Source organism: Brassica napus, chromosome C9, assembly GCF_020379485.1.
Source record: "Brassica napus cultivar Da-Ae chromosome C9, Da-Ae, whole genome shotgun sequence".
Lineage (NCBI taxonomy): Eukaryota > Viridiplantae > Streptophyta > Magnoliopsida > Brassicales > Brassicaceae > Brassica > Brassica napus.
In genome coordinates this window covers 63064427-63087544 of record NC_063452.1, presented here as the reverse complement: position 1 = coordinate 63087544, position 23118 = coordinate 63064427, and the positions used below count along the sequence as shown (strand labels likewise).

The following is a 23118-nucleotide window of genomic DNA, read 5'->3' as shown; positions in this document are numbered from 1 at the left end:
ATAATGAAAATATCAAAAACTTGCCGTTAGGCTTAAATGAGAGAATCTCAGCCAAAATGGGAAATGTGTTGGGCTGCTTGTATCTGGACAACTTTGGGAAGATCCTAAGAGCCTTGGGGGAGCTTCTAGTTGATGAAACAAATCACCAAATCACAGTAAATAGTGTAGAAAACTAGCCGTTGGGATTTAAAGCAAATCGGCTCCAAAAATGGCAAGTGGGGATGTTGAAGAATCTAGCTGATCCAGTGAGGTTTAGTGCATGGTATCAACACTCCAAATTGTCTTAGATGTAATGAATGATCTCCTGGTTTCCACACGTGAGTTTGAGTTGCACACTCCTTAAGCAAATAATTACTTTCCTTAAATAGAACCAGTTCGGATGCAGTGTAGATAGTCTGACTTGTAAATGGTATATATCCTCAGCCATTACTTCTTTTGGTATAAAACCAATTTTCGGTGTGCTCTTGTTGAGTGTAGAATCCAGGAAAACCGGTTTCATTGATAAATTCCTCCTGGTTTGTAAGATATAGCGTTTTGATTGCACATATGTCCTGGTTGGCTTCTTTAGCTTTCCTCAGCTTCATGTTCTTCACTGATTTACTCCTGGTTCCTTTCTCCTTTTCTGATGATGACTTGAGGTCCTCATCAATTTAATATACAATTAGTTGAGTAAGTTTGATGGCCACACAGGTTATGATGTTTGATGAAAGAGGAGATTAGAGTTCCATGTGCTAATATATGGTATTGTTTTCTATTTTCAGATGTAATGTACAATTAATTGATATATTACTTGTTGGAAATATTGTGTATTGATTTGATATAAAATTAGTTGAGTAAATTTGAAGGTCACACAGCTTATTATATGATGTTTGATTAACGAATAGATTAGAAGTGGCTGCATATAATATATGGATTTGTTTTATATTTTTAGAAATTTCTAATAGTCACTCCAACTTTGATAGGAAAAGAGTTGAGCAAAAAGGGGGCAGAGTCATGATGACATGACAGAAGAATCCAAACATTATGAGATGGAGATAAGATAAATGACACTAATTGAGAAGTATCATCATAGTCTCTTCAAGCTCTTCTTTCTGGCATCTACCTTCTTCTTGTCTGCCTGAACCTTGGCCAAACCGGCTTCTCTTTTCTGTGTCGTAGTGGCCACACTTGCAGATCCTGCTGCTGCTGCTACAGGCACGTTAGCAATTTGTTCAGTCGCTGTTATTACTCTATTGATGTCTGCCACTGAAGAGGGTATTGCAGCAGGCGTCTCGTTGTTGGGCTGGCCAACATTTAGAGCCGTTGTAGACTCTGAGATAGCTCCTGTTTTGAACTTAGGTTTTGGTTTAGCATGGATACCCGTGTAAAGCCTGCACACAAGTCGAGAAGATTTCGACTTAAAAACAGAATGCTCCAAAGAGATTTTGACAGAATATGAGACTCAAAGTAGATGGACTCACCGAGCATGCCTAGCGTACTCTTCATAATTCTCAAGTAGCATCTTTCCAGCCTGTTCGTTTAATGCAGATTCTGGAAATGGCTCGATTAGTAAGCACCTCACAACCTGTTAACAAGTACAAACACACACACAAAGAAAAGCTCACTCTCTCAAGTATTAAGTAATCTGATCAAAGAAATGAAAACACACAAGGGTGAAGGATCTTACAGAGAGAACATGTCTTAATCCAAGACTAGGGTTCCAATCTTTCTTAAGCGTGTTAACGCAAATCTCTCCGTTAGAAGCAACATTGGGATGGAATATCTTTGTCATAAAGTAGCCTACAATGGCAGACCAAATAAATCAGAATGTGGTCCCTCAATTTTTATATTAGACACATACCTTTAGGCGGAGAATGTGGACAATCTTGAGATAATGCCAACTTCTTACGGAAAAGTCCATTCTCATAAGGAGTCCCAACTGTACACAATCAATATAGAAAAACATCTTGTTTTTAAAATCATTTGAACACAGTAATCATTAAATAGGGAAATAATAATGCACCTGGTCCATCAATATCAGCACATACTTGAGAGAAGTCCTGGTCGTTGACCACAACCTTGATGCCATCCAGAGGAGATTCCTCAAGACTGTTAAATTTTTCTCAACATCTATATGTTAATTCCTACGAAAATATTTAATTTTTCGGTAAATGCTATATATGTTGAAACCTATGATCTTTAGTGTTATTTTAAAATTTCTGAACACATTATACATTTGTGTTAATGTATATTAAACTCTCTTTCATGATACATGAACATTGTTTTAATTTTTTGTAATTTAATTTAATAATACTTCATAACATTCCCTTAATTGATGGACTAACCAAAATAAAATCGCTATTTTCTAGAGAAACATAGACAAAAAAAGTTTCAAACTTCTTTGACCTTCATCATATGTTACTGAAGGATTCAACTATGCATTAAAACAAAATTTTCATATTTTTGAATTTATCTCAAAATCTATGTGTTAACCTCTACAAAAATATTAAATTTTTCGGTAAATGCTCTACATACTGAAGTATATGATCTTTAGTGCTGTTTTAAAATTTCTGAACACATTCTACATTTGTATTAATGTATATTAAACTTTTTTTCATGGTACATGAGAATCGTTTTAATTTTTTGTTAATTAATTTAGTAAAACTACATAATACTCCTTAAATTGGTGGATTAACCACTATAAAATCATTATTTTCTAGAAAAAACGGAGACAACAAAAGTTTCAAACCTCTTTGATATTCATCATGTGTTAGTGAAGGATGCAACTATGCATTAAAACAAAATTTTCATATTTTTGAATTTTTCTCAAAATCTATGTTTAAACCCCTACGAAAATATTCAATTTTCGATAAATGCTCTATATACTGAAGCATTTGATCTTTAGTGTTGCTTTAAATTTTCTAAAAACCATTTTACATTTGTATTAATGTATATTACACTCACTTTCATGATATATAGACATCGTTTTAATTTTTTGTCAATTAATTTAGTAAAATTTCATAATACTCCCTAAATTGGTGAACTTACCACTATAAAATCATTATTTTCTAGAGAAACAAAGACAACAAAATGTTCAAACCTCTTTGATATTCATAATATTTTAGTGAAGGATGCAACTATGCATTAAAACAGTATTTTCATATTTTTGAATTTTTCTCAAAATCTATGTTTAAATCCCTATGAAAATTTTGAATTTTTCGGTAAATGCTCTATATACTGAAACATATGATCTTTAGTGTTGTTTTAAAATTTCTGAACACATTCCATATTTGTAGTAATGTATATTAAACTCACTTTCATGATATATGAACATCGTTTTAATTTTTTGTCAATTAATTTAGTAAAACTTCAAAATACTCCATAAATTGGTGGACTAACCACAATAAAATCGTTATTTTCTAGAGAAACAGAGACAACAAAAGTTCCAAATTTCTTTGACTTTCATCATATGTTAGTGAAGAATGCAACTATACATTAAAACAGTATTTTCATATTTTTGAATTTTTCTCAAAATCTATGGGTTAACCCCTACGAAAATATTTAATTTTTCGGTAAATGATCTACATACTGAAGCCTATGATCTTTAGTGTTGTTTTAAAATTTCTGAACACATTATACATTTGTATTAATGTATATTAAACTCTTTTTCATGGTACAGGGGCATTGTTTTAATTTTTTTGTCATTTAATTTAATAAAACTTCATAATACTTCCTAAATTGGTGGACTAACCACTATAAAATCGCTATTTTCTATAGAAACAGAGACAACATAAGTTCCAAACCTCTTTGATCTTCATCATATGTTAGTAAATGATGCAACTATGCATTAAAACAAAATTTTTATATTTTTGAATTTATCTCAAAATCTAGGTGTTAACCCCTACGAAAATATTGAATTTTTCGGTAAATGCTCTATATATTAAAGTCTATGATCTTTAGTGGTTTTTTAAAATTTCTGAACGCATTCTACATTTGTATTAATTTATATTAAACTCTCTTTCATGGTACATGAGAATCGTTTTAACTTTTTGTTAATTAATTTAGTAAAACTTCATATTAAGCCTAAAATTAGTGGATTAACCACTATAAAATCTCTATTTTCTACAGAAACGAAGACAAAAAAAATTCCAAACCTCTTTGACCTTCATCATATGTTAGTGAAGGATGCAACTATACATTAAAACAAAATTTTCATATTTTTGAATTTTTCTCTAAATCTATGTGTTAGCCTCTACGAAAATATTGAATTTTCGGTAAATGCTCTATATACTGAAGCATATGATCTTTAGTGTTGTTTTAAAATTTCTAAAAAACATTTTACATTTGTATTGATTTATATTAATCTCTCTTTCATGATATATGAACATTGTTTTAATTTTTTGTCAATTAATTTAGTAAAACTTCATAATACTCCTTAAATTGGTGGACTAACCACTATAAAATCGTTATTTTCTAGATAAACAGAGACAAAGAAAGTTCCAAAACACTTTGACCTTCATCATATGTTAGTGAAGGATGTAACTATGCATTAAAACAAAAGTTTCATATTTTAATTTTTTCTCAAAATCAATGTGTTAACTAGATCCCTTAATACATGGTTCTAGAGTAATTAACTAGATCCTGAACTTAGGACATAGGAAACTGCGAGAGTAGATTATTTGCCTGATAATATTCTGATTAAGTTAAGTTTGTTAGAAACATGCGAGAGCTGATCGACCATTCTTAATGGTAATCAACTCGCCACAACCATCGATCGACATTGTCAGTTGAGCTTCGATCGACATCGACACTGGATCGTCGATCGACATCGACACTGGATCGTCGATCGATAGTGTTATAAAGTGAGCGGTTGAGTCCTAGCGTATCAGCTCGCCTAAACATCCTATCTTGTGGATTTGATCCCTAAGTACTACGATTCAACCTCTTATTTGAGAGAGTAAAGTCACTCCTTAGGATAATTTGAGTGATATCAATAAGATAAATAAGATGGAATGGTTAATAAATCTTGAGACGATCGAGATTGTATCATATTACAGAGATTAATATGTTCAAAACTTGTGTTATTATCAATATATTACCACAATAAGGTTCCAAATGGGGATGATTGTGAATAAATATTAGTTTTTTGAAAATATGTAACTCTATATTATTACATTAAAGATTGCAAGATTTAATTTTAGTTATATAATTTTTAATGTCAATTAGTATATGTTTGGTATCTTACTTTTGTTTTATACTAAATAATTATCTATTATTTTATTTTGAAAAACTTGGTGTGAACATATTTACATTTCATATGTTATTGTGAAATTTGTCTTGTCTGTGTTTGCTATTATAAGAGAAAACCATAATTTATATTTTTATGAAAGATTGGAATAACCATAAGAATATATTATAATAAATATATTGGACATTATTTTCTTGATATATTACAAAAGTAATAATTAATTAAAAATTAAATTTATAAAATGAAATAAACCTCTGACAAAAAAACTAATAATTAAAGTTCATAACTAGTTGTTATCTAGCCATGAAGGCATTTAATGTAAACACACAAATTTACAAAACAATTAATATAAATAACTGAATAAAGTAAATATATTTAGCTGAATTATATAGACTAAGATTATTCAAAACATTTAGTCCATTATAACAATTTTAGTTTATATCTATTACATTTTAAAAAATCTGTTTCAATATACAAATTATATCTTGACAAGGCAATCTGAAAGAAAATAAAACTTTCACACTAATATTCATATGCTTAGGTAAATGAATCATGCACTTTTATATTATTTTGACTATAATCTCAGAAATCATTGAAAGATTTTTTTTACAAAAATATAACTAATGCAAGTTTATGTTTATATGTAGATTATTATGCTTAGTTAAATGAATCATGCACTTTTATATTATTTTAACTATAATCTCAGAAAATTAATTGAAAGATTTTCTTTACAAAAATATAACTAGTGCAAGTTTATGTTTATATGCTTAGGTAAATGAATCATGCACTTTTATATTGTTTTGACTATAATCTCAGAAAATTAATTAAAAGGTTTTCTTTACAAAAACATAATTAATGCAAGTTTATGTTTATCTGCTTAGGAAAATGAATCATGCACTTTTATATTATTTTGACTATAATCTCAGAAAATTAATTGAAAGATTTTCTTTACAAAAATATAATTAATGCAATTTTATGTTTATACGCTTAGATAAATGAATCATGCACTTTTATATTATTTTGACTAAAATCTCATAAAATTAATTGAAAGATTTCCGTACGAAAATATAATTAATTCAAGCTTATGTTTATATACTTAGGTAAATGAATCATGCATTTTTATATTATTTTGACTATAATCTCAGAAAAAATTAATTGAAAGATTTTCTTTAGAAGTTTATGCTTATATGTATATATATATCAATCTAAAATATAATAGAACTCTCAAACAATTTATAAAACATCCTACAAAATGAGTCTCTCCAAAAAATGTATATCAATCGCATTTGTTTTCACTCTTTTCTTCGCAATGTCAATTGTTCGCTGCACCGATACTGTTTCAGGTACTACATTAAAATTTAATTTTTAGTTATGCTAAAGTCTTCATTCCCGCATAATTTTAATATTTTATTATTTCTTACTATTCGAATAGATTTCGGAGTAAAGTATAATGTGTGCTATGGTCCATGTGACGACAAAGGAATGTGTTATCCGTATTGTCATACCAAAAAAGGTCTGATAAGGGGAGACTGTGTGTCTGGCATTTGTTGTTGTGATGAACACTAAATAAAATATTAAATAATATCATTAGATATAATATCTTGTATGAAATGAAATAATATTACCAATAATACATAAAATGCTTTTACAAAAAAAAAAAGTTATCAAATTGAAGTTACTTTGATTAACCTCGAGAAAACATTAGTCAAAGTTGCATGTCTTTTCTAAAAAAACATTAATAAAAGTATAGTAAATATTAACAATGTAAACATCCCACATGACATAGAACTGTAAAATATGGAAGGGAAAACACGTGAAGAACAATTAACGTTACATATATATCTCATGCAAAAATAAATGAAGTGAAAAAAGAAACTAATAAAAAATGTTAAATGTAATTAGGTGAAAAATAAAATATTAATTTAAAAATAAAATATTCATTTTTTCCTTTGTACATATATTCATTTAAAAAAAAGGAAACTAATAAGTGAATGTAAATGTAATTAAGTGAGAAATAAAAATATTCATTTAAAAATAAAATATTCATTTTTTCTTTGTGCATATATATTCCTTTTTTTCTTTTACCAAAATAAATATTCATTTTTTCTCAATATATAAATAAATCCTATGAACGGAGACGTCTCATAAACCCTATATAGTAGCATCAGCTCTCGCATGTTTATTCAGTCCATGTTGTCATGCAGTTTCTATTGGACCGAATTTCTGTCTATATTCTGATATACCCTATTCTTTACTTTGATAATTTTTTTTGTTTGAAACTATTCATTTTGATATCTTTTGAGTCGACATAATGAATCACGAGAATAAATTTCTCTAACACGAGATTTCACTTCGACAATACATATCTCCACAACCTTAAGCAGAAGAACAACATAGTACATATGTTAAATTCACATTTGGGTAAAAAATTGATAGGTTTCGCCGATGGATCATGTCTTCATCGTCAATCTAGCTGTTGCGACTAGGCATTTACTTGGATGAATCTATGTGATAAATCATGCTCCAGGTAGTTAAAAACTTTGTATTCTTAGTTCAGGTATTAAAATTCAAATTTGTTATAACTTCAGGTATCGGATTGCATCATTTGTTTCGTTTAAACTAAAATGATTCAGTTACGAACTGTTTAATGTCACCATTATACGGACATGATGACGGTTGTATGTATTTAAATGTCTTTTATTCTAAGTTGATGTATTAAATTTAAATTCGTTATTAGTCCAAATATCAGATCACACAATCAAATAGTTTATATATTGATTAGGCGATATGGCCTAGTTCGTGCACTAATTCACCATTTTGCCTAGTTTCATCTCTTGATTGAATTATTACAACTATTCTTATGGATATGAGTGAGTAGGTCGAGAGAAACAATGATGTAAATAAATTTTATTAAAGTTTAATGATATTATAGGTGTTGATAATCAATGGACATATATACGTGAGAGAGATTTCATGATGTCGAAAGAAAATAAAAAAATTGTAAGATGCCAAGAATGATATATATAAGTTTACAAAAAAAAAAGTATAATATACATTGATACAAATGTATAAAGTGTTTAGAAATTTTAAATCAACACTAAAGATCATAGGCTTCAGTATATAGAGCATTTACCGAAAAACTCAATATTTTTGTAAGGGTAAACAAATAGATTTTGAAAAAAAATTGACAATGATATTTTAACGCATAGTAGCATCATGCACTAACATATGATGAAGTTTAAAGAGGTTTGAAACTTTTTTTTCTCCGTTTATCTAGAGAATAACGATTTTATAGTAATTAGTCCACCAATTTAGGGTGTATTGTGAGTTTTACTAAATTAATTGATAAAAAAATAAAACGATGCATATGTACCATGAAATAGAGTTTAATATACATTAATACGTATATAGAATATGAGTAGAAATTTTAAAGCAACAGAAAAGATCAAAGGCTTTAGTGTATAGAGCATTTACCGAAAAACTCAATATTTTTCGTATGGGTAAACACATAGATTTTGAGAAAAATTCAAAATCATGACAATACTGTTTTAATGCATAATTTCATCATGCACTAACATATGATGAATGTCAAAGAAGTTTGAAACCTTGGTTATCTCCGTTTCTCTAGAGAATAGCGATTTTATAGTGGTTAGTCCACCAATTTAGGGAGTATTATGAAGTTTTACTAAATTAATTTATACAAATTAAAAAGATGCTCAAATACCATGAAATAGAGTTTAATATACATTAATATAAATGTAGAATGTGTTTAGAAATTTTAAAACAACACTAAAGATCATAGGGTTCTATATATAGAGCATTTACCAAAAACACAATACTTTCATAGGGGTTAACACATAGATTTTGAGAAAAATTCAAAAATATGACAATACTATTTTAATACATTTTGGCATTATGCACTAACATACGATGAAGGTCAAAGAGGTTTAGAACCTTAGTATTCTTTGTTTCTCTAGAGAATAGCGATTTTATAGTGGTTGGTCCACCAATTTAGGGAGTATTATGAAGTTTTACTAAATTAATTGATTAAAAAATAAAAATGATGCCCATGTACCATGAAGAGAGTTTAATATACATTAATACAAATGCAGAATGTATTAATAAATTTTAAAACAACACTAAGATCATAAACTTCAGTATATAGAGCATTTACCGAAAAAACTCAATATTTTCGTAGGGGTACACATAGATTTTGAGAAAAAAAATCAAAAATATGACAATACTATTTTAATGCATAGTTACATCATGCACTAGCATATGATGAATGTCAAAGAGTTTTGGAACCTTTGTTGTCTCCGTTTCTCTAGAGAATAGCGATTTTATAGTGGTTACTCCACTAATTTTGGGTGTATTGTGAAAAATAAGGTTTGCATCATGCGAAAATAAGGTTTGGAAACTTTGTTTAGAAATTTTAAAACAACACTAAAGATCATAGGCTTCAGTATATAAAGCATTTACCGAAAAACTCAATATTTTCGTAGGAGTTAACACATAGATTTTGAGAAAAAATCAAAAATATGACAATACTGTTTTAATGCATGTTTGCATCCTGCAATAACATATGATGAAATTCAAAGAGGTTTGAAACCTTTGTTATCTCTGTTTTTTAGATAATAGCGATTTTATAGCGGTTAGTCCACTAATTTAAGGAGTATTGTGAAGTTTTACTAAATTAATTGATAAAAAATAAAAATGATGTCCATGTACCATGAAATAGAGTTTAATAGACATTAATACAAATGTAGAATGTGTTTAGAAATTTTAAAACAACACTAAAGATTATAGGCTTCGGTGTATAGAGCATTTACCGAAAAACTCAATATTTTCGTAGGTGTTACAAAAAAAAAAGAGGGAGAGACCAAACAAAACTGCAGATGATTGATTTGCAATGGATTTTGATTATTGAGGGAAGAACAAGAAGTAAGAAAGATCAAAATAGACAGAAAAAAAAAACTCAAAAACCATATTTCATCTCTTTTATTTGGTTAATGCCAAATAAAACAAACTCATAATTTATGAAAGCTAAGTTAAAATATTAGAATCTTGGAGAAACTTATTTTTTTTCTTGGAGATAGGCTTCATGTGTGGGTTTTTGAGACAATGCAGAGGGAGAGAATGAGCAAGAAGAGGAGTAGTCAGGTTCATTGTATTTCCTCTCATGATCATATTCTCATGATGGCTTCAACTTCAAAACACACTAGATTTTGACCCACGCTTCGAAAGCGCGGTTATTTTGGATGATACACAAATTTTGATATGAAATAGTATTTAGTGATGTTGTACATTATTATGTTAGAAAGTCGTATTATATCGAAGAGAATTTTTAAAATTTGTATAATTTATGAATTAGTTTACAGGTTCGATTTTTTTGTATGGATCCAGGAAAAAGTACCTATTGCATAGTTTTTGGACCCGCAAGTTTTTATAAAGTCCATGTCCTATTCTCGACCAATCGAGTATCCAAAATAGTTTTTATTTATTAGGTATATTTTAATATTTTGAATATATTTTTGAAATTACGGATAATTTTTAGTTTTCAAGTTTAGATTTTTGTAATAGTTTTGGGTTTAGGTAAAATTTAATTTAAAAAAAATATCGCATTATGATAAAAATTAACATATTTTTTTTTGGTTTTCGGATCAGATTTTGAGGTAAAATTTTAGGTTTTTTTAGATATTTTAATATTTTGGATATTCGTTTGAGTTTTCGGGTATGTTTTCGTGTCAAATATCTTTTGGGTTTTCCTGTACTTTTTAGATTTTTTTGGATATTTCAAATCTTTTCGGGTTTAAAATATTAGATCCAATCGGATCCGTTATGTACCCAAAAGTTAGTTATTTTCATGTATTTGAATTATGAATTCAGACCTGAAAGAAACCAACCTAAACCCCAAACCAAATGTTTTCAAATACCTAATAAGGTCCAAATGTCTAGGACTTTAAGGATCTATACCCAAAATGAACCGATCTGTTCCAAATCCGAATATTCGATGCTTATATTTCTTATATTTTATGTGCATTTTATAATAGTTACATTTGTTAAGTTTGTGAGAACCGAGATTGATTAGCAGATTTTTAGCTAATTTAAAAGTATAGATTTATAGGGTTTTAAATAGTTTCTAAACTTATATTAAATAACAAAATATTTATTTTAAATGATTTTACTATTATGATTTTGTTTTCATATCATACTATCTGCTTTGTTATTGTGCTTCTTTCTTTAAACTCTAAGAAATAATGTAATATCATAAGTACATATGTTATAACAGAAATCGATTAGTTTCGTGAGCTGCTATTTAATATTAGATTAATTATTGTTTGGCCGTAGTGTTTGTTTTAAATCGATTAGTAACAACAATTAACATAATTAACTTAGTGTGTTCCTTATAAATAGGAGTAGAGATATTTTGATTGATTAAGGCAAATATTAAATAAAACATATTATTAATGAATGGGTCCAACAATCTTGTATAAGTAGAATTTTTGAAAATCTTTCCTTTTTAATAGTATAGATTCCTGAGATCAGATTGTACAAAGCCTGGCACTTGGAAGGGTAACAACGTAATAAATATATTCTTTACCTGAAGCCAAGATATTACATGTTTCCTCCTATTCAAATATGATTATATGATTCTGCTTTTGTTGCACCAGAAATTTTTCTGTGGTGGGGACTAATCTTTGGTCCTGATGTAAACTCTCTGTTCCTAGCCTCTTTCTTGATTGGAGCCCATGCCCTTACATTCTGCATGAGGATGCTCGTGTGGATTCAAAAAGACAATCCTATCCTCAACTACACCGTTCTGACTTCAGCATTTATTCTCACCATCTTTGTTTGTTTCCTCTCTTTTAAGTTTTTCAATAGTCTTGTTTTTTTCTTTTTTTTTGGCAAGAAGTTCCAAGTTGAAACCCATAGTCTTTTTTTAAGTTGATATCTTTATATCCATATCTGCAGGTGTTTAGAAGAGAGGCTTACTGAAGAATGTTAAAGAAGTGTTATTTGCCAAGATCCCGCTTTCTCAACTAGATCTCAGAGCAATGGTACCCGAAGAAGATGATGGATCTGAGTATGAGTCAGAGTACAGCTCTTTGGAGAAGCTTTCTTTCCTCACACGTAACATAGGTGGTATTGACACCAGCAATGAATACGAGACAGCTAAAGATGGTGCTTCTTCTGAGCTTGATCCAACGTTCTACTCATCCCAACTAGACTTGCCTAAGTAACGGCAGTGAAATGACCCTCTTAATGTTGTATCATATTTGTCTATATCGTTAGGCATGAAATAGCAAGAATACAAAGAATTAGTTAGGTATGATGTATACAAGAATCAATATTGTAGATTAGAACACCTGAATGTCCTATTGTCTTAGAGACAAAGTAAATTTGTACAAATGTGGCCTTTGAAGTTTTATACCATTTTTAGTTATATATCATTTGATAAACAAAAGACAAAACATAGATGTAATATACAACTAATTGTTATATTATATTTCTTGTTCGAATTATTGAGTATTGTTTTATGATGTAGTCCTAAGCTGTCAAAGGATTACAAGCACCTAAGATCCAAGTGATGATTGATCCAACAAGAGGGGTGGTTCTTCTAATCGATCTAATCGACTATAAAATCGGGTGGATGGGAGTGATGATGATGATCTCGGACAGAACAAGGTGTTGACTGATTCCACAATCAACCACGAAGAACAGCCTGATTCCACAAGCAGTCTCAATCGCCAATCACGAAGACAAGTGAATCCACACAAGGCTTGATGATCAAGATAACAAGGTTTGATGATCAAGATAACTCAAAGACACAAAGACTTTGGAGAAAAGAAACTAAGAAGTTTATTATTTCTTGGGTAAAAGATTTTTGCCTTCCATTGAGGGACCTAATGAGCTTTATATAATGCTCATTACAAAGACTTAGAAAGCTAAACAAAAATGGAAACATAATGAAAATATCAAAAACTTGCCGTTAGGCTTAAATGAGAGAATCTCAGCCAAAATGGGAAATGTGTTGAACTGCTTGTATCTGGACAACTTTGGGAAGATCCTAAGAGCCTTGGGGAGCATCTAGTTGATGAAACAAATCGCCAAATCACAGCCAATAGTGTAGAAAACTAGCCGTTGGGGTTTAAAGCAATTCGGCTCCAAAAATGGCAAGTGGAGATGTTGAAGAATCTGGCTGATCCAGTGAGGTTTAGTGCATGGTATCAACACTCCAATTGGTCTTACATGTAATGAATGATCTCCTGGTTTCCAAACGTGAGTTTGAGTTGCACACTCCTTAAGCAAAGAATTACTTTCCTTAAATAGAACCAGTTCGGATGCAGTGTAGATAGTCTAACTTGTAAATGGCATATCTCCTAAACCATTACTCCTTTTGGTATAAAACCAATTCGCCGTGTGCTCCTGTTGAGTGTAGAATCCTGGAAAACCGGTTTCATTGATAAATTCCTCCTGGTTTGTAAGATATAGCGTTTTGATTGCACATATGTCCTGGTTGGCTTCTTTAGCTTTCCTCAGCTTCATGTTCTTCACTGATTTACTTCGGGTTCCTTTCTCCTTTTCTGATGATGACTTGAGGTCCTCATCAATTTAATATACAATTAGTTGAGTAAGTTTGATGGCCACACAGGTTATGATGTTTGATGAAAGAGGAGATTAGAGTTCTATGTGCTAATATATGGTATTGTTTTCTATTTTCAGATGTAATGTACAATTAATTGTTATATTACTTGTTGGAAATATTGTGTATTGATTTGATATAAAATTAGTTGAGTAAATTTGAAGGTCACACAGCTTATTATATGATGTTTGATGAAAGAGTAGATTAGAAGTGGATGCATATAATATATGGATTTGTTTTATATTTTTAGAAATTTCTAATAGTCACTCCAACTTTGATAGGAAAAGAGTTGAGCAAAAAGGGGGCAGAGTCATGATGACATGACAGAAGAATCCAAACATTATGAGATGGAGATAAGATAAATGACACTAATTGAGAAGTATCATCATAGTCTCTTCAAGCTCTTCTTTCTGGCATCTACCTTCTTCTTGTCTGCCTGAACCTTGGCCAAACCGGCTTCTCTTTTCTGTGTCGTAGTGGCCACACTTGCAGATCCTGCTGCTGCTGCTACAGGCACGTTAGCAATTTGTTCAGTCGCTGTTATTACTCTATTGATGTCTGCCACTGAAGAGGGTATTGCACCAGGCGTCTCGTTGTTGGGCTGGCCAACATTTAGAGCCGTTGTTGACTCTGAGATAGCTCCTGTTTTGAACTTAGGTTTTGGTTTAGCATGGATACCCGTGTAAAGCCTGCACACAAGTCCAGAAGATTTCGACTTAAAAACAGAATGCTCCAAAGAGATTTTGACAGAATATGAGACTCAAAGTAGATGGACTCACCGAGCATGCCTAGCGTACTCTTCATAGTTCTCAAGTAGCATCTTTCCAGCCTGTTCGTTTAATGCAGATTCTGGAAATGGCTCGATTAGTAAGCACCTCACAACCTGTTAACAAGTACAAACACACACGCAAAGAAAAGCTCACTCTCTCAAGTATTAAGTAATCTGATCAAAGAAATGAAAACACACAAGGGTGAAGGATCTTACAGAGAGAACATGTCTTAATCCAAGACTGGGGTTCCAATCTTTCTTAAGAGTGTTAACGCAAATCTCTCCGTTAGAAGCAACATTGGGATGGAATATCTTTGTCATAAAGTAGCCTACAATGGCAGACCAAATAAATCAGAATGTGGTCCCTCAATTTTTATATTAGACGCATACCTTTAGGCGGAGAATGTGGAAAATCATGAGATAATGCCAACTTCATACGGAAAAGTCCATTCTCATAAGGAGTCCCAACTGTACACAATCAATGTAGAAGAAACATCTTGTTTTTAAAATCATTTCAACACAGTAATCATTAAATAGGGAAATAATAATAATGCACCTGGTCCTTCAATATCAGCACATATTTGAGAGAAGTCCTCGTCGTTGACCACAACCTTGATGCCATCCGGAGGAGATTCGTCAAGACTCTTGAGTTCCTTGGCGAGCTGCTTGATAACATTGGGTGGTAGATTCTCGTTACTTGCCTGAGAGAGAATTAAGAAACACCATCAAAGAAGACAAATCAGAGTAAGCACATAGGTAGAGAAAGAGAGATTACCATGGAGAATATAATAAGTGCAAAAGGAGCCTTAGCAGACGTTCTTCTCCTCAAACAGGCAGTAGACACTCCAATGTGACGAGATCAAACTGAGCCAAAACCACATAAACAAGGGTCAATGCTTAAAGCAAATCGATGAGGAAAAAAAAAGGCTTAAACTTTGAATCTCCAATGTGATGAGACAAAACCACAGACACGGAAACAAAGGTTAATGCTTCATTTCATCAACGGATTTGAGTTAAAATTAAGTTATACATTCAGCATTAACGTTTCCTCAAAACATACAATTAGGCAAGTCCATAAGCAAATCGATTAGAAACAAAAAAAAAGGTTTAAACTTTGAATCTCATAAACAGAACAATTTACAGAGAGTATAGCATAATAAGTGAATCAGATCGAAACGAATCGAAAACACAAGAATAGAGCAATCGATTGAGAAAACCCTAAAATGAAACCCAAATTGGGATCTAGCGAAATCGAGTCTAGGGCTTCCAGGGAAAAAAAAAAACTCAATTCGAGCTAAGATGTAAACGAAAATCGAAGAGATCCGATGGATAGATAGAGAACACATCGCAAAGCAAAGAATCAAAGAAACAGACTCGTCGAGCAAAACGATGAGTTTTTCATCGGAAATCAAATTTTTACCTAAGCAGAGAGAGAGAGTAAAGGCGATCGATCCCTTTCTCTCCTACGAGTAAATGAAAGATTCTCAAGTTGAAATCAAGAAGAGAGAGAGAGAGAGAGGTTCAATTATTATTGAGAGTTTTATAAGAGAGAGAGAGAGAGACAGATGCTGTTTTAATTAATGAGAAAGGGAAAAGCACAGTAAGGAGCGTATCAATAAAAAGAGGAAATTCAATTAAAATAAGGGTATTTTGGTAAATCTATAGCCAGCCTGGAATTGACCGTTAGGATGTCTTCTTCTTTTCACCCGCCAACTACTGACTAGCCGTTACTTTGTGTCAGGTGTGTTCTTTCACTCTTTGATTTATTTCTCTCAAGCTTTCAATTTATGATATTGCACAATGATTTATGAAACCATATATTGATGTTATTATATATAAGGAAAACAGACCTTAATAGAGAATTCTGGATTCGGATCTTATTCTTTGTCGAAAACCAAGAATTTTTTTTATTAATCACTAATTTATCAGATTAGGATTTTCAAACTTTTATTATCTGGTACGCAAACTTTGGGTTGCAGATTCCAAGGCACCACACTACAATTCATCTTTTGGCCATGAAGATAAGGCCCTATCTTACGATCTATTTGAATACCTAGATTGAGAATTCATCCCTGAGCTGCACCACTTTATGGAAATTAGTATGAGCTTCATTATAAGCTTGGGAGACCGCAAGATTAAAAAAAAATTATCCTGTGTAAAAAGAGTTTGTGTGGAATGTAAGAGAGAGAGAGAGAAAATCATTCAAATAGAACCAAGTAAAAGGAGAAAAAATTAACAATATGTCATATGTGTGTGCCTAAGTTAAGGGCATATTTATATATATAAAGAAATGTTCGTCTCTCTCTCGTGAAGCCACATCATCAATTTGTGCGTTTTAGGAGTGACACGTGTTCCATTTTATATTTAGGGCCAACATAAATGAATGCAGTTAAGGGTAATTGAACTCATCACCTTTGGCACTGGTAATTTCTCTTAGAACCACTAGGCTAAAGTCATTTTTTATAAATATGTGGCCGCGAAAATACTTATTATCGTGTCAGCTGGAAACACATGCTTCTTCTTCTTGTGGTCAGGGCCGATACTGAACTGACGTCAAGATGAAAATCGTGAAGTTAAAATTTTTGCTCCAAACAGTTTTGTAATGTTTCCAACCTTTATAACTTGATGCATATAATATATATCAAAATACATTTGTTGTACACGCTTTTATTAGTTTTGCTTTTAAAAGAAGATATTTACAGTTATAAATGTTTTGTGCCAGTGTAGTAATGGTTGAAAAATCTCTATACATATGTCATTTTAAAATAACATCCAACTTCTATATATAGTCAATACATATGTCCATGTTATATTCTAGACTAAATATTTTCTCTTTTAAAAATATAGAAAACAATTTTTTTAGTCTACAAGGAAATGTTCTAGAGCAAGTATCCATTATACAAAATAATATATATTTAAAATCCATACACAAAAACATAAAAGTTGTTATAGGCCTCTTTCTGACACATGCACACTCCACTATGAATAAGAATTAAAAAAAAAGACAGTATTGTCATCAAACTTTATCACAAATCCACATTTATACATCTATAATTATGACTTGGACAATTAGTTAATTTGATACAATACCAAAGCAAGAATAATCGAAAAACAACTATACCACCGCATACTAATAAGTAAGACATAACAGATAACCAAATTCTTGAATCTTAAAACAAATTTCAACTCGAGCATTTAGTGAATATCAAATTAACTAATATCCTGCTCGTAGGGCGGGCCGACCCTAGTTATCTAAAAAAAATTGTATGGTTCATGATTGTTGAGATTCGTTCGAGTGGAGACAATATATAGTGCGTTGGAGTTGTCGGGAAAGTAGACCTACACGTGATTTTAAGTCTAAAGATGTGTGGATTTTATGTTACTCTAACGAATTCATGTACAGTATAAACCTCTATAATTTGGCATTCGGTAAGTTAATCTGATACGCTGTTACTCTGATAAGATAAGTAAACATATACACTGATGTAAATGTAGGGTTCTTGTAATATCATACATAAACATTGACGTAAGAAATCTTCATATGACTAGGGTTTGAAGGTTATATATTGGGATTGTGTCTTTTTGTTTTTGTTTTTGTGAGGAACTGGACACGCAAAACACTGCCACCTAAAAGAATTATAGGAAATCAAGATTTGTTAGTTGAAGTAATGAATCCATTCTCACCGGGCACCTTTTGTTTTCGTATTTTGAAGATTGCGAATTTAATATGGTAGTTACGAACCTTATATTATATATGGCCTACCCTTCAAGCAAATCTTCAAGATTTTTGGTCAATTAAAAAGAAAGAGGCAAGGATTTTCACGTGAAAGTTAGTACAGAAAGGAATATGTCAGATTGCCAAGCAAAAGACATGACACAGAACTGAAAAATAAGCCCAAACACAACGGCCCAACTACAATTACAGTGATCATCTTTCAGTCTGGACTTGTTTGTTCTCTTTACATACTCAGGTTACTTGCTATTTTTAGCAAGTAGCTTTGGACTTTTGGTTTATCAAAATTTCTCTCCATGTGGTTTTTTTTCTTGGTGACATGTTTACACATTGTTTTTTCTTTAATTGAACGGAACATCAAGGTTGGTTCGATTCCGGATCATGAAAAAACCTCACAAAGTTCATTTCACGATCATATTCCTCACTGTGAGAGAAACTACTCTACTCATGATTTTTTTTAATATAAAGTTGTATGATTGGGTAGAGTAGTTTCCATACAATCTTAGTATACATAAATAATATAAAATGTTTCCATTTCATGGACCCGGAAATAAAAGGTTAGTCTCTATATATCATCATCATACACATGTTTTTGATGTGGATGTGTACGTCGCAGCACTTGTTCGACAAAGGAGATTGGAAGGTGTTGTGTTTATCTTTTGGAGTCTTTCTACGATGAGAGTTATCTTATAGATTTCAATAAAAATAAAGACAAAATAATCTGAACCTCATGGACCCAAGATCAATTCCTATTTCATCATTTATAACATGAAAAGACAAAGCTAATTTGTATAATGTGGACCAGCTTTCTTTTAACTCTTCAGCTACTCATTTATTGTCTTAGAACTGGAATATTATGAATCCATGGACGTTCTTATTTATCTTTGAAAATATCTTATGTGAAAATTTGTTCGACTTGGTTAGAATTAGATAAAAAAAGCTTGCAATAACTTTTGTTATACATCTTTCACGTGAAGCTTTTGAATTTTGCATAGAATATCCTGAACGAATCTATTAAAGACTTGAAAGGCAATAGGTTCCATTGCCCCAATTGGGGTAAATCAGGTCACGTCAAACTCGTGTTTGGATGGAGCTATATAGTAATATGCTGCACAAACAGCAGTAGCTTTTTTTTCTTTAGTATAGAATTATATGAATAGTTTCTTTTAAAAATTGTTTGAAATTATACGATTACACTGATAAAATCGATATATTAACCGTGTTCTTTTGGTTGATAAATTTTGGAAATCCAGAACTTTTTGCTTATAATTTTTATCAATGTAATCGTATAATTCCGAAACTTTTGTTTTATTTCTCTCCGGTGTTCTTGTTCATCAACCATTGATAATCGTATCGTTGTTTTGTTATAACATTTTTTAAGTTTTGATAATATTATCATTAGTACAATCATTACCGCTTGATATGAATTATAGTTTATGCTATCATGTTACGCGCTAACTAATATTGTTTTATAATCATTGTCATTTATTTGCATCATATATAGCTAAATAGCCAATTACACACGTTTTACGTGCAAAATGATATGTTACTGTGTGTTTATTAAACTGACGTAGGGTCTTATCTAGTTTGTCCTAACTTTCAAAACTAGTTTAGTTATAGTTAAATAAGTATGTTGACATACCTAAACACAAGCTTCCACTAGTTTAAGTGGCATGTAGATCGAAATTAAAGTTAGGTGTGAAAATCTTAAATTAATTTATATTTGTCCAAACTCCGATGAACTCAATGGCATATACCATAAATATACAAACAAACTCTTAATTAATACTTACTGGTTTCATGTTGAAGCTCACTTCATTGGATGATAATAGAGATTACTGGAAAAAAACACATAAATTAAACAAAAACAATTAGGGGTACTAATCATCTTTCTTTCTGAAAAACTAATCTAGCAACTCTACTCATCTATTCGAATCTAAAATTAGGTTTCCCTAATTTCAAAATGTCATTTGTTCTTCTTATAGTATAAAAATAGAATCAAAAGTTAATAGAAAAAGAGACTAAAAATGGCCAACAAGTGGTAGCCACGCGCCAAAGTAGGCGTCGGTCGAATCTAATGATGATAACTCTAACTCAACGTTCAGACAAACAGATAACCAAATAAAAATATAAAAGAATCTTCTGATGTCTCTTCAAGTCTTTGCCTCAAAATCAATAGTCTTCTCTCTCTCCATCTTCACTTCTAAGATTGCGTTTCCTCTTGATGCTTTCTCTCTTTAGCTTTGACTTTGTAAGATGAGAGAGGAAGACTCCAACTGGTTTGCCAAATGGGAAGAAGAGCTCCCGTCGCCGGAGGAGCTCATACCGTTATCTCAGTCCCTCATCACTCCCGATCTCGCCATCGCCTTCGATCTCCGAAGTCCTAACCAACCTCAGCCTCAAACCACGCCGCCGCCGCAGCAAACCAACTCCTCAGCCGAGTTCGCCGTAGACTCCTCCGGAGACGAGCCGGCTAGGACGCTAAAACGGCCGCGTTTGGTGTGGACGCCGCAACTGCACAAGCGCTTCGTGGACGCGGTGGCGCACCTCGGGATCAAGAACGCGGTTCCCAAAACCATCATGCAGCTCATGAGCGTCGACGGGCTGACCAGAGAGAACGTCGCTAGCCATCTTCAGAAGTACCGGCTTTACCTCAAGAGGATGCAGTCCGGGGGAGGCGGCGGAGGAAACGTCGTCGGTGAGTCGGATCATCTTTTCGCTAGCTCGCCTGTTCCTACGCATTTTCTTCACCCGACGGGTAGACAAAGCTCCGACCATTTCATTCCTTCTTTCGTCCCTATCGCGTCTCTTCAGCATCACCAGCCTCAGTTCCTCCACCGGCAAATCTCCGCCGTGAATTTCACCTCTCAGGCAAATAACAACAACGGGAAAGCGATGGACCAGTCATTGTTCTTGGCTAGGCAGAGTCATCATCAGCAGCAGCAACAAGTTCTCACTAGGAGCCAAGTGGCTAACTATGCAGATGATCTGGAACAAGGAGCCAACACGGTCTTGACTCTATTTCCAACTCGAGAAAATTGAATTTTAAAAAAAAACTATTTATATATTTGGAACATCCACAAAATTTGAGTTGTATGGTGTCTTTGTTTTGTACAATGTGGATCCGGTCATTACAAGGTCTCTGTGACCGGATCTTGTAGTATATTAAGACATGAGTTTTCTCTGTATAATTGGATGAAACAAAGTGATCTTTTTCACTTGTTTAGATTTGATTTTCCAAGTACTTTAATGTGTGCTATTTTGCTTTTTTGAGTTTAGATTTGTTTCTTAAAAGTTGCTTTGTAGCTTTGCACCGAATATATCATTAAAGCATTTGCAACTGCTTCCTCTTGTGAAATTCAAGAACCTGGTAATAGCCAAATCCATGTTGCATATACGTATAGCAACAAAAAAAGTGTATCTATGTATAAAATATCTTATATTTATTGACCAAACCATTCATTCAATAATAGTACAGTGTACAGAGAACATGAAGCAGCCAAAAAGCAAAGACTAGACAGTGCCAGGCAGAATCTGAATCACAGGATCTGATGCTCTTCTATCCTTAATCATACCCTATTTTATTTTAGTTATTTTTTTTTCATTTATGTACACAGAATCGGTTATGGGACCAAACCCAATCACGATTTTTTATTATTATTTAATTATTAATAATCTTGGTAATGGAAAACTATAGGTTATCTATTGGGTAAGAGGGGATCAATTAAAAGCAATGTTGGTGGGTTCATTAGCTGGCATGTTCTGATCTGCTTCTATAAAAGTCATCCCCCCTATAAAAGTCCTCCTAATTATTACTTTATTTTTGGTACGAAATTTATGAATGCCATAATAACAAAACACACTTCGATATAATTAAATTTATAGATAGCTGAATAAAGTTTGCGATGTGTACCAAAAAAAATTGAATAAAGTTTAAAACAAAACATACTATCATTAACGGTAACTACGACTGTAAGTGTCGCGTCGTCACCACAGCTCTCAGATTTTAACAAATACAGTACTATGAGAATTGTGTTAAAAAAAATTAAAAAAACAGTACTATGAGAACTCAGAGATAATTGACTTTTTTGTTCACATTCGGGTATAAATGGGCGGGTCCACTTAGAGCAACATCTGTCCTAGTCAGGGTGTGATTTAAAGGTGTTATTGGTTTATATATTTTCATTGATTTAGAAATCCATATAGTATTTATAAATCTAAGTAAAATATGCAAATCCGGAGGTTTTCCCTCGGATTTGAGTCTTTGTATTTTTAACTAAATCCATTCAAACAAATCCATTCAAATCTATTATTAAATCAAATATATTAGTAAATTCGTACGATTGAATAACACTTGATTTGATATAGAATTTATGAATCATTAAACCAAACACATGATTTTAATACAGATTTAAAAATCATAGAACCAATAACACTAGATTTAGTTAGGATTTTCAAATCCATTAAAATATAACAACCAATAACCCCTACAAAAGAACTCATTTCGTTTGTTTAAAAAAAAAGAACTCATTTCGTTTATGAGAAAGAAAAAGAAAGTTTCATGGGCCACAAAATAGGCTCGGCTAAAAATCCATTTTAATTGGATTCTGAAAAGATAATAGTGTAATTTTCTTACCTCCAAAGTAATGTACTCAATTGTCCAAACATTGAAACATACTTAAAAAAAATAAGGTGATTTTTAAAAGAGTTGAGATAGTGTAGCTTAAACTTAACTACATAATGAC

At 31.8% G+C, this 23118-nt stretch overlaps 2 protein-coding genes and 1 long non-coding RNA gene across 4 annotated transcripts; 2 read left to right on the top strand and 1 right to left on the bottom strand.

Annotated features, from left to right (window-relative positions):
* Positions 1–896: 896 nt before the first annotated feature.
* Positions 897–16236, bottom strand: LOC106440657 (ubiquitin-conjugating enzyme E2 22). Of its 2 annotated transcripts, none has more exons than XM_048767270.1 (7): positions 16061–16236; positions 15416–15504; positions 15197–15341; positions 15031–15108; positions 1667–1779; positions 1461–1564; positions 897–1370 (listed from the first exon to the last, which is right to left on the bottom strand). In XM_048767270.1, exons 2-7 carry the CDS (start codon positions 15416–15418, stop codon positions 1067–1069), a joined length of 747 nt encoding a protein of 248 aa, XP_048623227.1. In that variant the 5' UTR covers positions 15419–15504; positions 16061–16236; the 3' UTR covers positions 897–1066. The 2 variants fall into 2 exon arrangements, with proteins under 2 accessions (XP_048623227.1, XP_013737838.2); XM_013882384.3 differs by lacking the exons at positions 897–1370; positions 1461–1564; positions 1667–1779 and adding exons at positions 14083–14560; positions 14651–14754; positions 14857–14969 and having other exon boundaries at positions 16061–16233.
* LOC106440656 lies at positions 5737–6784 on the top strand. Its single transcript, XR_001287740.3, has 2 exons — positions 5737–6570; positions 6660–6784. It is a non-coding gene; the product is annotated as an uncharacterized LOC106440656 (long non-coding RNA).
* A 3269-nt stretch (positions 16237–19505) lies between the features above and the next one.
* On the top strand, positions 19506–21651 carry LOC106440658 (transcription factor MYBC1-like). Its single transcript, XM_013882385.3, has one exon. It carries the CDS (start codon positions 20630–20632, stop codon positions 21413–21415), a length of 786 nt encoding a protein of 261 aa, XP_013737839.1. The 5' UTR covers positions 19506–20629; the 3' UTR covers positions 21416–21651.
* The last annotated feature ends 1467 nt before the right edge of the window (positions 21652–23118 follow it).